General features: G+C 50.3%; 1 protein-coding gene across 6 annotated transcripts in view; it reads right to left on the minus strand.

Moving 5' to 3' along the window:
• dennd5b (DENN/MADD domain containing 5B) overlaps window positions 1-17803 on the minus strand; it is an 86033-nt gene that overhangs the window by 18928 nt on the left and 49302 nt on the right. For 3 of the 6 annotated variants that reach the window (XM_069192874.1, XM_069192873.1, XM_069192875.1), the window contains 11 exons: window positions 16718-16905; window positions 12543-13073; window positions 10583-10814; window positions 7583-7733; window positions 7183-7276; window positions 5752-5859; window positions 2994-3125; window positions 1639-1791; window positions 1231-1309; window positions 856-937; window positions 110-238 (listed from right to left, as the gene is read on the minus strand). In XM_069192874.1, coding sequence (XP_069048975.1) covers window positions 110-238; window positions 856-937; window positions 1231-1309; window positions 1639-1791; window positions 2994-3125; window positions 5752-5859; window positions 7183-7276; window positions 7583-7733; window positions 10583-10814; window positions 12543-13073; window positions 16718-16905 — 1879 coding nt within the window. The remainder of the gene's footprint in view (window positions 1-109; window positions 239-855; window positions 938-1230; window positions 1310-1638; window positions 1792-2993; window positions 3126-5751; window positions 5860-7182; window positions 7277-7582; window positions 7734-10582; window positions 10815-12542; window positions 13074-16717; window positions 16906-17803) is intronic. The other 3 variants (XM_069192877.1, XM_069192876.1, XM_069192878.1) reach the window with 1 other exon arrangement.

Raw genomic sequence — 17803 nt, forward strand, 5'->3', positions numbered from 1 at the left:
TGTGCACGGACGATAAAAACTCTACAGACTTTAAAGACATACTCCTGCTTTGTTGGTCTGTGGTCAGCTCATGTCAAGTGTGGGCTGCCCCCCCCCTGTGTTTCCTTACTTTGTCAAGGCCTGGCTGGACAGCAGCTGTTTGAGGTGCTGGGAGAGAAGCTTCTTCTCCAGGGAGAGGCGAATCCAGGCGCGCGCTCGGCCAACGTCGGTCTTGATCTCGCTCATGTTCTGGATGTGCCTGTAAAAGCGACCCGTGTTCAGCACAACGCGGTGCAAGAGTGCAGCTCAGTTCAAGGTTTTTAAATGATCTGAACAATTCTGACAAAACAAGAGCCTCTCCCAACAACGTGGCTCTTGCATCTTGCATCGACTGCTACCCGTCATCCAAACTTCCCATGAGTCAGTTTGCCCTGCGTTTGTGTTCAGCCCAGCAGGGGTGCGCCTGCTGGACCTCCGGACGCTCGGATCAGCTTTTGTCCACACTATACGCAATGCCTCAGGAGTGGGCAGTCACAGACATCCGCAAACGGTCATGGGAAAGAGCAACTGCTTCCAGAATCTGCAGGGCCATCACCAATTGTTCCTGTCATGTTTATGAAATATATCGAAGGTTGCAAGGAGTGCCAGTTAAGGAAATCCGCTCAGCTCAGACGTCCGGGAGAATGGAGAGCTCCTCAGACCTGTGCCACTGCACTAACGAATGATCTCTCCATGCATCACTGAGTTGTGATAGAAGGGACAGTCCTTACAGGACTTGACAGCTCTTCTGAAGGGGGAAAAGACATCCTGTTTTAAGGGACAGTGTGTGACAGTAGGCTGGCCGTGCCCCTCAGAGCTCGGCGCCGCTGTACGAACCTCATGTCCTGGATGAGTGACACCCGGAGGGCAGGCATGGACAACCCCGATTCCGACTGCCGTCTTTCCGGCCCGAGAGGAACTGTGGGAACATGAGACGTGCTTGTCTGTGTATCTGTGATGAGCTGTAATCTGCGTCTTCCAGCAAAAGCAGCAATGCGACAGGAACAATCTAACAAACTATCTTATAACCTCTGTCCATATAAAGATGTAGATGAACCACTGTGACTAATGCAATCAGATTTATACCTTTATTTCTGGATGATCCTTAATAAAATGCTTGAGTCCTAACAGAGTAAGGGTCAGCTCCTGCAACCCAGCGCCCAGGGCAGAAGGGCTGGCCTCTCCCCCTGTGCCAGTGCCCAGATGTCTCACCTGGAGACCCTGCAGAGGACTCCTGCCTCTCCTCCCTCTCCTGGTACTGGAGCAGATGAGACCACAGAGCAGACTTCCCCTGTGTGGGACAGAAACAGATGATCCCAGTTTGCACGCAGACACAGGGCTTGTGTCCAATACGACACTTAGACCTGTCTCATGTCTGGACACTGCAGGTCCCCACTGGAATCCTCCTTGTGCGACGGCTGTGAAGACGCTGCTCTACACTGAAGAAGACCCATGGGAAGCATCTGGATGCGCCCTGTGACAGACTCCTGGAAGTGAAGACCTCTCAAACACATGAAGGAAGATGCTCTAGGGGTCAGAAGTCACCCCCCCTCCGTGTGCTCTAGGGGTCAGAGGTCACAACCCCTCCGTGCTCAGCCGGTGCCCTGCCTGACATCTGACCTGTTTGACCTGCAGGCCGTGGCTCCAGATCCTCTCCAGCAGGTCACACAGGCTGGCGATGAGCGTGTTCTCCTCCAGGCCCGTGATGCTGGCCTCCCCATGGCCCAGCTCCACAGCCTCGTGGCCCATCTTCTCCACCAGCATGCGCTTGGTCTGAGGAGGACAGGACGCGTCAGTGTGGAGCGGTCCCCCACGGAGTCCCACAACAAGGTCAACCCAGCAAGAACAGAGAAACACGCACCAGAGGACACAAGTGGGAACTGTGTGGAAGTGATTTAAGACAGAGACCAGGAGACACCTCTTTACCCAGAGGGCTGTGGGAGTCTGGAACACGTTACCCAGCCGATACTGTCGCTTTCTTCAAGCAATGGCTGGATGAGATCCTCCAGTCACTGAGCTCCAATCTCCCAACAGGCCAGATGGGCTCAGTAGCTTCTTGTTTGTGACCCTTCTCATCTTCTTCTACAGTATGTGACCAGTTTCACCCATCTTATTTAGACACAGAAGTGCTAGCTTGTCTTTTTACATTTCAGGTGTTCATCAAATTATAAATCACCCTGAGATGACATACATCAAAAGGCACAAAAGGCATGAAATACACTATTTATTATGAATTGTTACAATTCTGCTTGTTCGGTTAAGGCTAAACAGAGGTCACTTCCAAAAAGTCTTCTAAAAAGTTTAACAGTTGTGAACAACACGGTGAATGTTTCACCCCAGAATAAATATGTACTAAGCGGGTCTTTCAGCACAGATACACATCAGGATGATTTGTTTCCCTGCTCAAAAACAGACAAATGAAAACGTACAAAGTGTCACAAAAGACAGGTCAGATGCAACTGGAACTGATCACATATTTCAGCTTCACACCTGATGCAAATGAATAGAAAAAATCATTTATAGAAAAAGATTTTGTTCAGCATCAGCTATCGTTTCAGGTAAAAATGTCCTACGTGTATGTTTCTGAAATTCAGTACCCAATAGAAATGCAGGAAACTCTTAACACAACCTCAGCCGAAAGCCCCTCGGTGTCTTTGAACACTCGTGGGCATGAGGAACTAGCGGAACTGTGTGCCCAGTCGCCAAGGACATTCAGGCAGTCTGTGCAGCTCTGACGCCTTTGCAGGACTAACACCTGGTTAAGCACAACAGGATGAGCAGCTGCCTCTTGTCTCGAACCTTTCTGTGCTGCTCTGAGGTTCTCAAGCTGAACACGGCATGCAGTCAGGTAGCAAACCTTTCAACACCCCGTTTCAGAGCTGCAGAAATCTGCACCAACGCTACCGGGCGCCCGGAGCGCAGCCCCAGACCTCGCTCCCATCACGACCCCAGGCTGGCCCCACAATCCCACTCACCTTCATCCTGCACTCCTTCAGAAGGCCCTCCACAAACTTCCAGTTGGTCTGGGCGATGACAGCAGGGGACAGGTCAGACAGCTTGGGCTGCCGGAGGTTCTTCCCCAGGCCCCTGGCCTCTTGCATGTACTTCTGTAGCCCAGAGGAGACACGGTCAACGGCAGAGCTCCTCGCAGCTGTGGACACGTTCTGGCCCACACCAGGCCGGGACTGCCAGGCTGCGGACTCTGTGCTTTTCAGCTTTTCTCTACTGCATCTCATAAAGCAATACTTTACACGTGAAGAGCAAACTTAGCTGTAAGATTTGATCTGAGAGAGTGAAACAAATTGGTCCATAAGGACCAGTATTAAGCCGCCCAGAGGCAGAGTGGTTGTTGGGATTCTGCTATTCAAGGCCCAGTCAGGCTCTCCAGACAAGCTGCAGGGTGTTTATGGGTCTTCCATTCTAACATGGCCACTTCACTGAACAGGCTTCAGAGATTGGCCTGGATCACACTCCACGTTTCTTTGTGTTTCAGCTTATGACAGTCACAGTAAAATAAAACGACTGTACACTAATTTTGGAATTAACTGGAACCCAGTTTGGAATCACCCAACTATTGTTTGAGACTCAGCTCATGGTCTTGAGGACATGCCCCTCTGATAGAGCCAGTCATCTTCAGACAGAGCCCTGCAGGAGAGTCAGTGCGTTTCTCACCGCCTTCGCAGCCCTGGCTGACATAAAAATAATAGTGACCTCAAACGTCTTGGGACAGCAAAGTCAGAAGGCCAGAGACCGCCACGCTCACCCAGGTCATGGCATGACCCTCTCCAGGCTTCGTAGAGAAGGTGGGATCCTTGAAGCAAGTGCAGCTCCTTGCTGTGTCCGCATCTCAATCTGATCATTTTAGTAAAAGTTTATTTTGGTCCCATCTGTCCATAAACGTTTATTCCCAACCTCTCCTGACTCCTTTTTCTACTCCAAATTCAATTCCGAAGCCTCACTTATCTTTAGAAATGGTGCAATTAGTAATGGTGGCATGAATTCATTGTTCATTCAATGAATTCTGAATTTTATAGAATCATTTTGCCTTCTTATGGAGAAGCTTCCATCTTAGTTAGGTGGTGCTTCACCATGCAGCATGACAGTGATCAGAAACACAGGCACAGAACAAATAGACAAACAAGGTGCTCATCAGGAGATCAGGCACCTCATACGACCATACAGAGTCAGACGACCTGAAGGGGTTGCAGTCTTCATGCAGTTATTGCACAATGGCATATGCAACCAAATACTGACTTTTACACTCTGAAATTGACTTCAGGTGAATGTGACCCAGGACTTACGGCCACTAGAAAAGACTGGGTTAAACACAAAGCCTGTTTTTGATCAACTATATGGGATTAACCAAAAATAAAATACACGTCATTCATCTGAATCTCACGATCACAAATACAAACTGCTTAACCGTGAAGCAAAAACAAGTTTTGATTTTGCTGCTGGAAGGCACTGCACCCTTTCCATATCAAATCACCGAGACAAAGACGATTCTTTTATTCTTTATTCTGGATGCTACATTGCTATCGATTCCTTCAACACACACCAAGGGGTTCAATTCGTGGCTAGGCATACTCCTTGAACAGAAGCTCCTTTTCCCCTTCACTGCTTCAGGGTTCTATACATTTCTAATGTCTGTCCCTCCACTGAGAGACCAGCTTTACCACCGTTAGACCGACTGCCTGCAACAAGGAGAAGCCAATGAACAGAGAACAGAAGGACTCTCTGAACAAACTTCCAACTTCAATTAACTCCAGCCATCTTAGACAGATCAAAATGAGTTGATCTTTTTGATAAGGTTGCTGGTCCTGCTGGAATCTTTTTTAAAAAAACACTCTGCTTTCTGTATTCTGCCATGATGACGGCTGTTACAGGATTGTTTTAAGGGCAATTTTATTTCAAAAGTCTGTTCAAACTGCAATTCACATTATTGAATGCATGAGGTTGTCCTTAGTAACTTCCTGAAAACTACGGAACCAAACCACATGTCACCCCAAAATAAAGTGACATTTTCCCAGAGGGGATGACACTTGTTTTGAAGCAGGTGTGTCATCACTAACAGTTTAAAGAGCAGATGCACAGACACAGGCAACATGCTCAGAGAGAACAGCCCTGCTGTACTAAGAGCACGTGGCCACCCCTTCAGAGTCGTTAGCTTTGACAGGACAGGAGTGGCCTCTCGTCACTTTTTAAGCTGCAGGGAAACAACTATAAACAAAGCTCATAAATTGACTGAAAAGAAAATCTGTACAAGTCTTCTAATGCCTCTCAATGGTGTAGCAAATAAAAAGTCTAGAAATCATTTAGCACTTCCCTGAAACAAAAACCACAAAGAATGCCACCGGAAAAGACAACTGTCTAGAGAATTAATCACAGACATGGGGACAGCAGATGCTTAAACAAAATATCCAAAATCAGGATTAATTCAGAGGAGCTCTGAATGTCTTTCTGCTATTGCTAAAAACTGTACTCCAAATGAAGCCTGATAACGGACTGGCCCTTCTGCACCAGAGCTCTAGATCTTAACATACTGACGTGACGGAGGAAGAACATCAGGAGAGGTTTAGGTTTAACTGAAGGCTAGAGAGTGACAGTTGTTTGAGCTAGATGCCAGTTCTTCAGTACAGGAGCTGGTCACCTCTCTCAGACTATTAGCACACAGGCACACAGCAGAGAGGCGGCCACAGTCTACCGAGACGCTGGGTCAGACCCTTCACATACCAGGCAGCAGGCAGACAAGGACTTTTTGGGAGGTCTTATAGGAGGGGGCACCCCCTGATCCCACTCCCAGAATGCCATGGAGTTCTGTAGGCCCGAGCACCCCTCCGCCTGCGGTCGGGGTGGGTGTGGAGTTGGAGGGAGGGAGGGGAGCAGGACCGGCAGAGAACCAGAGTGCATGGGCAGTCGAAAAGAGAAGAGAGAGAGACACCAAGAAAGAGCAGCGGCATGCAGATGAAGGCACAGCACATTCAAAATCAAACAAGACAATGGCGTTAACAAAAAGTCATAACAGCAAAGGTTTCAAAGGGTCTGTGTTCCACTGAAGGCTGCTGATGTGCCCCACCAGTGGTGCTCAAACCGTCTGGAAATAACTAGCCAAGTGTGGAGCCTGATATCCTGGGATCTTTCAAGGAGAGGCTAGCTACAAGCACGGTCTGTGTGGAGTTTGCATGTTCTCCGTGCTTCTGAGTAGATTGTGGTTGGGTACTCCCAGTGCCTCCCATGGGAGTAGGTGGGAGTTTCTGTGCTCCGAACTGTCCCTTTCCACAGGTTTGTGTGTGGAGAGGTAGGGGGAGTCAGTCCCTGTGTGATTACTATTAGCCTAGCAGACAAGCTGACTGACCTCCTTTCGTTGGTCACCTTCCTGTTCCTGTGCTCTTGCTTTACTTACCACAAGATCCAAGTGATGAAATTACAGTATCTTTTGTTGGAAGTTTACCAGTAGATGCTTCAGCACTGTTAGGATTGCCGTTTTATGCCCTAATGGTGTGGAGGTATGAAATAAATGATCTCCTGGCACATTTATGTTACGACCTGTGATGTAAATGCTACTAGTCTATGACCATGAAACCCTTGGAGCCATAAATTCCAGAGGCTCCAAACAGCTTAACGCTGTATTCCAAGTGTAGAGGAGGATCAGTATTTTTAAAACATTTCTCCAGCAGAAAGTGGTCCCAGTCTCAACAGTTCGTTTATACAGAAAGGGAATATTGAGGATGTCATTAGTGGGGATCCCTACAGACTTGAGATAAAAGTCCAGGCGCAACACGGCCACAATTACTCCAGTCACCTCACTGCCATTTCGCAGAGCTTGAAGAGAAAGTTCAGGGGGGGATCACAGCTACCTTCACCTCAGCTGTACACTACCTTCACTACACCAGGCCCTTACAGAGAGGCTGCCTAATGTCTGGATAAGAGCAAATTAAGAAAACACACTGATTGGGTCACAACCTTAACGCATGGAACACAGAAACCTTTTTGCATTCAAATCAGCTGCATGTAACAGGACAGGAGAGACAGATGCACACTGCATGAGAAAAACATGCTCCCGAAGGGGACATGACACCGCAGGAGATGGAGAACACTGCAGAATGAAAGAGCTTTGGGCACCGGAGCCGGGGGGTGCTCCTGGCAGGGCCGGGCGTGCCGTACCTCTCTCAGGTCGTTGTCCAGCCCCAGGTGCTCCGAGTGCTGTCTGAGACGGTCCTTCCTGCGCTGGCCTGTGGCCGAGCGGCTGGTCCACCGGCTGAGCCAGGGGACAAGAGAGGGCAGCATTAGAGACGCAGCGAGGGGCAGCCTGTGGCTCCTCCACAATACCGGGCGCAGGCTCACACGGCCCAGCCGACGAATCCTGCCGATGATTGCAATCGCAGAGAAGAGTCAGTTTTATCTGGACTGGCTCGATACGGGATCGCCGTGCCGTCTGGGAACAGTCACTGGCTGCACAGCGAGTGTCTCCCATAAGACGAGCTACCACTTTCATCTTCAAAATAAGTGCAGCGGGACAGGGTGGGCCAGAGGACGTCAGGCTGCCTTGGGGGACTCCACTCACTTGTTGTTGGTGGGGCCTGTCGACAGCACGTCCGCCTGCAGCCTGGGGAAGGAGCCCGGCTCGTACTTGCCCTGGCCGATCTTCATATCCAGCAGGTGTGGGTGGATGGCTGTGTGGTCGATCTTCGTCAGCCTCTGCTCGATGGCCTGGGCTGTGGGAGACGCACGGACCAGCGTGACTCACTGCGGCAGTGGCAGGGAGCCACTGCGCCGAGCCACAAAACACAAGTCCACTCCACCGGAATAAACGAGCGGCTGTGAAAACCTCTTTATAAAATGCTGCTTCTTAATGGCTACAGCGAAGAGAGCTCCTTCCTCAACACTGACACAATACTGGGCCTCTCACAGCTCAATGTACTTCCCTCAGATTTAGGCAGCATTTCGGTTGTATAAATTCTTTTTTGCTTTAGAAAATTCTCTATCTCTTCTGGTATAACTGCAATCAATACAATCCTAAGCCATACAATTCTTAATATGCTGTTTTTGAAAATATTCCCAGTGAAATGATCACCATTCTTCAAACGCTGCATACATATTACAGAGCCCTGATGTGGTCTTGAACAGCACTACGGAGCTGCCGTCTTCAGTCCCATATGTCCCCCCCAAGCGACCGGACAAAGACAGGAAGTCAGAGAGACACAAGCCCAGCTGGACATGTGCGCCACAGGGGTGCCAGCGTGGAGCAGTCGGTCTCAGGCCAAGCATTACTGACCTGTGAAAATGCAACTAGACGACATGCTGTACCGGCCTTTAACCATTAGTTTCTACTGAGGATATGAACACAGACTTCTCTTTTTGGTTTTAAACTACACAAACAGATTTAAGAGTATAAAATTAAACCCTGGTCTTGTAAAGGGCATTCTAGTTTTAAAATCCAATCAAACCCTTAAAGAAGATTCATATACAGCTGTAGGAGAAACAATGCTGCTACAGTGTAATCAATCTATCTAAGTCAGCCTAGCTAGGCTTATGTGCTCTAGTAGGATTAGTAACTATACAATAATGAAATCTGTATTTAAAACAGGTGCACAGAAATTCATCCAATCACCTGTAATCAACAGGGCCCATCCCCTTCAGGTCTGAACACATGAAAAATGCGAATACAGTATGTATTCATGCACGATGTCTAGCAGGATTGAGTTTCTTTAATGCTGCAGTCCAGCTGAGCTGAGCGCAAGAGGAAAATCAATTCAGCACGATCGGAGGAATTCACCGAGTTGTGTTTCCCAGGATAACAAATTTCTGCTAGAAAGATGTTGCCAAATGATAATGTAAGTGACTTGCAGCAGTCAAGCATTTTCTCCCCACAGTTAACTTCATCCATCCACTATCGAACTGTGCCCAGTAATGAATTATGCCTGAAAATCCCTGGCTATTGAAGTAAGCACTGTTATACTGTCACAAAATGGTGTTTAACACTCCAATCTCCATGGCTGTCCTCATCACACCTGATACCCCAGAGTGGACAGATATCTTCCACGAGGGCAGCTAGCACTGTAAGGCACAGGACAAGACGGGTGGTGGCTGGGGTGCATTTGGAAGGAGATTCAGTGAGCAAGACGGCTCAACCTGATTACGTTTCCCAAACAATGGAGTCAAAGGTGATGTCACCATGGAACTCTGGGGGAAAAACATCATTGGCAAAGGGCAAGTGGGCGGAACATTCCCGGATCGCGATATCCCCAAATTCATTCAAAGTACAAGACATAACAGGCCAATAACTGCAGATAAATTGGCTGCAAATCCCAAACTGGGGCGCAAGCAGCCAGTTTAATCCAGAACTGTCCGCTGAGAGCCCACAGAGCAGGATGCCATAGTCAGGCTGCAGTGTTCAAACCACTAGGCACACCTGGAGATACACATGTGTGAGTCCACTGCTGCACAGGCTGTGGACTGGGCAGTGGAGGAGTGTGATGTGGCCAGCTGAGTCATCCTTCACCATGTTCTCGACAGACAGACAAGTGCACATGTGGCACAACCTGAAGATCCCTTCAGCCTTGAGCGCTGGGCTCCTACAGTGAGGGGTTCTGGTGGTTCTGTATTGTGGGTATTGTGAGGCCCATTTTCCTCACATGGTTTGGGTTCACTCATTCCCTAGAAGGCAAGGTCAATGGTCAATACTAATCACTACTTAACAGTTCTGAGTGACCATCTTCACCCCATGTTGCTCCATTTTTTTCCTGCCAGGAAAGTCCTTCCGAGTATCCCAGTGCTCTCAGGACAAGTAACCTGGGATTTTCAAGTGTGTAAAAACCCACACATTACCGAGGAGAAATGACCAGGCTCTGCCTGCAGGGCCACCTGCTGGGGACGTTCCGTTACTGCAGTGCCAGATCTGGGCATATCTCTGTACTGGAATAATTGTCAGAGAGTAATGTGCTCCTCTGTGAGGTTATGACACACTCATCAGGCACCATTGATTTCCGCTGGACTGTGATCTATGATCAGCACAACGGCAGCAACAAGATAAAAATAGAACAGGAGCGACCCAGCTCTCCTGCAGCACCAGCAGCCCTTAAGAGTTTAACCCTTAAGTGAGACAGAGGAGGTGATCTCGACATGGAAGGCTGTGTCCTTGACCAGGCTGAGCGGGTGACTGAACAAAGAAAGCCTGAGGTCTCACATCCGAGTCCTCAGAATCAGAACAGTGAAGCCAAAGTTATTCTTTCACAGTCCTTAAATCCTCAGTCTTGGGTACCTCAGCTGCACTGGACCAGATCTGAACATGTAACCATGCAGAAGCTTACAGCAGGGGAGCTCAGCTCCAGCCCTCGAAGGCCAGGTTTGAGCACCTATAATACATCAGCGTTCAGGAAGAATTCAAATTCCTGCTTCAGGCTGCAAGAGGAAAACGGGGAACAGGCGAGATCCACGGGGCTGAAACACCGGCTCTTATCCTCAAGGCCTGTTCAACATCTCGAACGATATATTCCCGAGGTTTTCTGGTTTAACTGCACCCTTCGATAATGGGGGAGAGGGGGCCTATGTAGTGCGGCCTCACCTGACTCCTTGAGGATGCTGCACTTCTGGTAGGTGGAGGAGCGCAGGCTGGGCGCCCGGCCGCTGTACAGCCTGGCCTTCTCGACGCGGGAATCGAAGACGCGCAGCAGCGGCTCCTTCTCCTCCCACTGGGACATGATCTTGTTGTCGATGAAGGTGGCGAACATCTGCGTCTCGATGAAGTGCGAGAGGAAGGGCAGGCGGGGCTCGGGCTGGTCGGACAGGAAGGAGGCCTGCAGCGGGCGAGCGAGCGAGCGAGCGGGGTTGGAACAGGGGCTCAAACGCGTCCAGCTTGGACACCCGGGTCGCACAGACCTGCTTGGAGTGTCCCAAACCTCACACGCCCAGGCCAGAACACCCCCCCAAATTCCCCCCCAAGAGACAGGAACCCAGAGACTCGTACTCCACGACACCCCGAAATGCCTTCACCCCAGGTCCCTTCAATACAGGCAATGGGCTGAGGGCTGCTCACATGCCTCCAGCCCCACTGGTCTTCAAGGGGACTGACGGGAGATACACTGACCCCGACACCAAGAGGACCTCTGCATGTGACTGGGGGTAATATTTTGCCAGTAAGCATATAGTACACATATACTATATATATTGTAACGCAACGGGGGTTCAGGCGCGCGCCCTTGCCGCATTAGGTCAGCCCCCCACCGTCGGGGGCTCGAACCCGGGACTCCCACGGCACTCTGCAGCGACCCAGCCCGGTGAGCTAAAGAGAGATCTCTCTACAGCCCAGTAGCTGTAGTCCTGCTATCACAGGGAAGGGCGGTGACGTCACCTGCTCTGGTACGCCGGCTCTTACACAGTGCCTGTCGGCCGTAAGCGTTACAATATATAACATTTCACAACTGCATTGGTCTTTCCTTGATTTCTGGGCCCAACAAAAGCAAACAAAGAATAGCTTTGACAAGAAAGTATTTTAGTATGCCTAAAGTAGTGTGAGAAGTAAAATGCTGGGTAATATTTCCTTACAATGTAGGTAAAAGACTGAAGATATTTAATATTCTGCTGTTCTTCGTTAATCAATTCTTAAGGTTACCATTTATACTGCTTGATAAAGGAAATATAAAAGCTCTAACATTGCTTAATTGTGGTGCCAAGCCAAGCGTCCATCTGGAAGTGGTGGGGAGCTGTAGTCCCACAACCAGCTTTGTCATGAATATTCACTGCAGGGCAGCGAATCTGCACCTGAACAGGGAGCTCATTTCGCCTTCAGCTCTGCTGTCTGCTCTTCTTCAGCCACAGTGCTGCACAAATTAGGAAACTAATCAATGAGCAATCCAATCAAAGCATTAGCCCATTAACTGCAGACAGGCGATGCTTTAATTTGAAACCTCTGTGATCACAGAAAGGTTATACTTAACTACTTCAGCAAATTAAAAACCAACGGGACTCTGGTAGAGTGGTTTCACAGAACTGCATAGAGTTCCTTCAGTGCTCCTTCATTTACAGATTATACCAGTACAAGTGACACCCAATACAAACCCTTCCAACCACAATGGTACCTGTAGAGAACATTTTGGACTAATCAAGCTGTTAGGCCAACAGTGATGAACATGGATATTCAGCACATCAAGCCCTGCGGGGGTCTTCTGGTAGCAAGGCAGAGCAGTGGTTAAGGCTCTAGACTCACATCCCAGGCAGGCTACTGCTCTTGTACTCTTAAACAAGGTAATAGCAGAGTAGCAGAAGCACATCCCTGCCTGAAGTCAAGCTTGTTCTCGCTGAATGAGGGCGTTTCCTCTTTCCCCATGGCGGCTGTGTGCTTACCCCCAGCTACGGTCAGCCAGTGCCCCAGCTGAAATGTGAATCGAAAGCTGTACGGCTCTGGCACTGACACTGGGAAGCCGGGATGTCTGCTGGGGGCAGACCTGACTTGCTGGAACCTGTACCCGAGCCCATTTGGGGTCCTGAACACGGGCACGAGCCCATTGCCCCCCCTCCCGCCTCACCTTGTCGAAGTTCTGCATCTGCTCGCGGCCGGTGAGCCAGGACTCCAGGTCCTGCGCGCAGGGGATGACGAAGGCCTCGTAGTCGGCGAACATCTGCGTGAAGCGGTTGGCGAAGACCTCCCGGACCTGCACGTTGAGCTGGGCGTCACGCAGCTCCTCCTCGGCGCACTGCAGGCGCCCGCCCTTGGAGTCCCCGCGGCCTGGCGCCCCCACGGGGCCCACCGTGACCCCCGAGCGCCGGGCCAGGGCCTGCAGCCGCGCCAGCGTGGCGTTGCCCTGCAGCAGCTCGAACACGGCCAGGGCGTCGCCGGGCAGGTTGCCGTTCTTCCCGTCGTTGACCAGGTCCTGCAGCGCCAGGCTCTGCAGGCGGGTGGCGCTGTCGCTGCAGTGCAGGCGGCCCTCGGGCGGGATGCCGAAGCGCAGCAGCACCTCGGAGATCTCCTGGATGAACTCCAGCTTGCTGGGGAACTGCGGGAAGTCCTCGGGCAGCTCGATGAAGTGGTTATCGATGTCCACGAAGCACAGGTTAGCCTGCAGGGACACAGAGAGCTTCATTTTCAGTCCCAAAGGGTGTCTTGTCCGCAGAACCCCATTTTTAACTATATTCTAGGATCTAAAGGTATTCTAAATGGGCTCTTAACATCTCTTGGGCAATCCCAATTGAGCGGTTAATTAACGAGCCCCCCAGGCAGTATTAGCTAAAAAGATACAAAACACAAAAGTATCAGGGCAGCAGGAAGATGCACAACATGTCATGGTAGAAACGGACAGCATTTGGAACATGACAAGGATTAATAAGGTGGCATATGGCACTGAAAGCGTTGATTTCGTGTTTCCCAGGCAGTCCAGTGCAGCTCAGAGAATCAAACTCGGCGATGTCGGAGCACTGCATGTTAGTCATAGCAGTGCAAACCCGGTCGGATGTAATGGCCTTATGACACCTCTGCTGCCAGAGGAGATTCCAAGACTCCATTCCCATCGGACTGTGAAAGGTCAACGCAGTGGTCAGTCTCCTCCTCCGTCAGTCCACCTGGACAGGGCAGAGACCTTGCTGCAGTCATGCCTGACAATCAGCAGCAGTCTTCCCTGCAGAGGCTTCTCGGATTTTATTGTGCTCGCATGATAAAGATCTACTGTGTTGTGATCAAGATAAGCACGTGTGAAGGCAACAGCAGAATGAAGCCTCAGACCTGCCAACGGTGCAGAAAATCTACTGCACTTGCACAGATTACACATTCACATTGGTGTTGTATGTATAAATTGAGGGCCCAGTCAGACCAGAGGTTCCCTGTACAGAAACAGTGCAGCTGCTTACACTGTGTACAGGGTAGATTCATGAAAAGTGAAATGTGGTGTAAAACAAAATCAGATATAAACATTTCACCAATCACCTTGGCGTATTACGTCAAAGCATTATAATCAGGTGCCCCAGAATTAAAACTGGTAACAAACCAGAGGAGCCATTGGGACTGATGGATCTGAGCATCCAGGCAGGGCATCAGATTTATTTGTATACATTCTCTCATCATACATGTACATGTCTCATTTGTTAATGGGGTCATGTTGCGTTAAAAACGCATCATGTTTTGTGATGTGTCTTTTACCCGTCTGCACAGCAAATTTCCCACCTGGGGCAGAACAAGTTAGTGATTACTGTACACTACCATCGAGGCCAGACTGCAAACCTGGACCCTGGAGAAACTCAGCCGGGATCGTTCCCGGGACTGGGAGAGGAAAAGCGAATATGGAACAAGTGAGCCCTTCTCCCGAGCCCCAGAGAACACCGCGCACGTCGCCCTCGGGCTCAGGCAGGAGAGCGGACAGACATCAGGCCACACGTCTGATGGAGACCGGCTGCCCGAGTCACTCTCCCGCCTGAGCCCCGAACAGAGCCCGCACACCGGACCGCAGCCTGCGGACAGCGCCCGGGGAGCAGGCGCGCGTCGATCCCAGCGGCCTTCAGTGTCCAACTCCCGGTCACGCCAAGGAGCACGCGTGGCCAGGGAACAGCGAGCTTCTTAGTGACATCACTGTCCGTGAGGAGGCCCCCAGCGCCACCCTGGGGACACAGGGCAGAACCAGTGCAGCTGCTCTTCAAGGTTTATACCTTAGACAAGTATCACATTCACTACTGAAGAGGCATTTTGTTTTGCACAGCCCTGTATCTGGGTTGCCTCTGTTATGTAATCCTTTCAAAAGATAAAAGCTGTGACACAGAAGCGCAGTGCACAGGCAGTGCTTTGGAAGCGATCAATGATTTACACAATGCCTGTATCAGTTTTACTCCATTTGCTTGTTTTTACCCAGTGCCCGGTGCCAAGAGCTAGAGGCAGCAGTGTGGAAGGTCAGGTGTGGAGCCGAGCAGCAGGCAGGACCGGAGGGAGAGTAAAATGCATTTGAAATATTTTGTTGTTCCAAGGTTAAGCCAAGGTTCTTGAATAAGGAGTCTGGTTTTCATAGTGTCGGAAATTCCCTAGATCAGCCTGTCTGCTTTTTACTGTGCGGAAACGAAATTAAAGCTGCAGGCATGACTAAAAACATCACAAACCCCTGCAGGCAGAATGAGTCCATTATGAATCTATACATGAATACTGCAGTCAGGTCTGGATCAATACAAACAACAACGACTCAGTAATATTTAAACATGTTAGCGTGCTGATCCTGGCTGGTCAGAAAGCACAGCAGTGCAGACTCTCCTGTCCTGCCCTGGCTTTGCCTCTCTTGCAAGAGTCCAAATCCCCTGCAGCCCTGCTCAGCTAAGAACCCTTGTCCGTTCTCTCCTGGGGCACCAAGACTTCAAAGGCTTTTTCCTAAAACCGTAATTCAGCATGGAGCGATCTGAACAGAAACCAAAAAAACGGATTTCGACAGCAGTGCTCATGGAACCAACAGCCCCATCCCTTGCTCGCAGGAGAGCTGCTCTGACAATTATAATTCAACGTGTGCCTGCGGAGATTAGCTCATTAGAATGTTATCTCTCTCACACACAAGCGAGTTGCTTGGCCACAGTTCCAGTCAGAAGTTGGTTGTGTTCAGGATGGGGCTTGAGATCACACAGACCCACAAAGCTTGAAAGCTGAGGACCCCTCTGCCATACAGAAATATTAGTGCTCAGAGAGCACCGATGATTACAGCCTCCTGTAATCAGACCACAACCTGCGGTGGTTTTTGCACGATCTTCACCCTCCATCATTCTCTCGCCAGTGTGATCACACATCTCCCAGTCTTGCCCTTACCTGCGCCCCCTGTCTATCAGAGTGTGGAGAAGAACACAGTGCTGGCCAGTGCAGAAGAGGGGGAAGGTTTATCGACTGGAGCTCGATGCTATTGTGTTCCCAGACAACCAAAACAAAGCTGAGAGTTAAGACTTCTATTGGCATTATCTTCATACCTGGTACCATAGTAGCAGAGTTTTTTTTTGTTTGTTATTTACATAATGGCTAAATTCCTTTGACCTTTGGTAACTTTTTTTTGCCCCTGTTGTTTAGGGACGTAATCAATAATAAGTCAAAACCATGTTCTTCCACTGCTTGAGAAAGAGAAGTGGTTAGTGGGCAGATAAAATGTGAGTTATCAGAGCCCGGCCTTCATACTGGAAGCGTTTCTGGGCCTGATGTAAGAGAGGCTTGACAATAAAAGGTGGTCCGTTAGGATCACATCTAACACACACGTATCAGCTCTCCCAGCTCTTTAAATAGATTCCCTTGCTCCCTCTTGACTCTTGTGAGGTTCCAGGCAGTCATGGAAATGCCTGGGACTAAAGAAACGGACGTTCCTCTCCCAAGTGGCTCAAGTGACAGGTGTTTACTTAGCTGTCTAATCTAATGTTGCGGGTTCGAGACTGGGTCATGTCACTTGCCCACTGTGAACCGGTTTTGCCCAAGCAGAGGAGAGGGCGGGAGAAGTCAGTCAGGGGTCTCTCAGATCTCAGCAGCACAGCGCCCCCTGTGGCCCCCTGGGCATCTGCAGGCTTGCGGTGCCATCGGTGAGGGACACGCCTCTCCTGTGTCAACAGGGGAGCGAGTCGGGGGAGCGGTTCCCCCTGAGGATGAAGGGTAGTGGGTTAATGCCGTGAATCCCCACACAGAGGCGTTCAAAGGGTCCAGAAACAGTCCGGGTGGAAACCAGCAAGGAACAGCTCACTGTGCCTAGAGGCAGGGGCAGGGGCAGGGTACCTCCTGGGGCAGCTCCAGCTTGGATCGGTCTGTCCCCTCCTTGGACTGCAGGCCCATCAGGTAGGGGACCGGGGCATCCAGGAAGTGCAGCAGCGAGGCGGGCAGGATGGGCACGTACACGTGCTGCCACTGGAAGGGGAAGAGCAGAGTCGTGACGCCCTCGGCCACCGTCATCAGCCGCTGGTAGTCTGCGGGGGAGAGAGCGAGAGCAACCAGGCGGTCAACTACCGTCTTCCACTGCCCCCCCCGGGCGAAGGCCAGCCGGCTCACGGGACCCGCGTCTGTCACCAGGAAACCCATCCAGAGGGGCGACGCGCGGTCGTTAACACCCCCGCGAAGAAGAGCTACCAGCTATCTCTACCCTAGATGACCCATATGGGACAAGGACAGTCGTCTATAAACTTCACGTTCTCACGTAGGAGAAAATTCACAGACCTGGTGACGGGCCAACACCAATGCAGGTAGGAGCGGAGGTGAACCACCCACCCATTTTCTAACCTCGTCATCCACTTCAGGTCACAGGGGAGCAGGGGCCCATACTAGCCACCAGCTGTCAATAATGGAACAGCAGAGCGACCACACACTAATTAAACCCTGTCGGAACATGGCTCTGGGCCCTACTCCAGCAGGACCTCTTCCCAGAAGAATTGGAGGCAAAGCAGCAGCAACAAGGATAGCGATCCCAACTGTACAGCCATTGGCACTATTTCACAGTCTCTTGCAGACTCAACATATAACATTTACACTGGAACTCCACCCCACCCCCAACTGATTTTATTTTAGTTTGACACATCATTACCCGATTCCACATTAAGCATGAGGGAGCCAATATTTCCCAATGTGTGAATAGGCTGAACTGGGATGAATGAGGCTTATCCTCAAAGAAAGCCCTCGTGCCTTGTGTTTCCCGATGAAATGAACCAGAGAAGTTGTTCATCCATCTTCTTTCCGAAAGCTGTCCCTCTGCTCTCCTCAGCTCGCTCTTTGACGATTGCTACAGGCAGCTGCAATTAGTGATTTCTCACATGCACGGCCACCCGTTAATTAGTGCTTGCTTTTTTAAGTGGGATTTACAAAACTAGCTTT

This window comes from Lepisosteus oculatus, chromosome 7, assembly GCF_040954835.1.
Source record: "Lepisosteus oculatus isolate fLepOcu1 chromosome 7, fLepOcu1.hap2, whole genome shotgun sequence".
Lineage (NCBI taxonomy): Eukaryota > Metazoa > Chordata > Actinopteri > Semionotiformes > Lepisosteidae > Lepisosteus > Lepisosteus oculatus.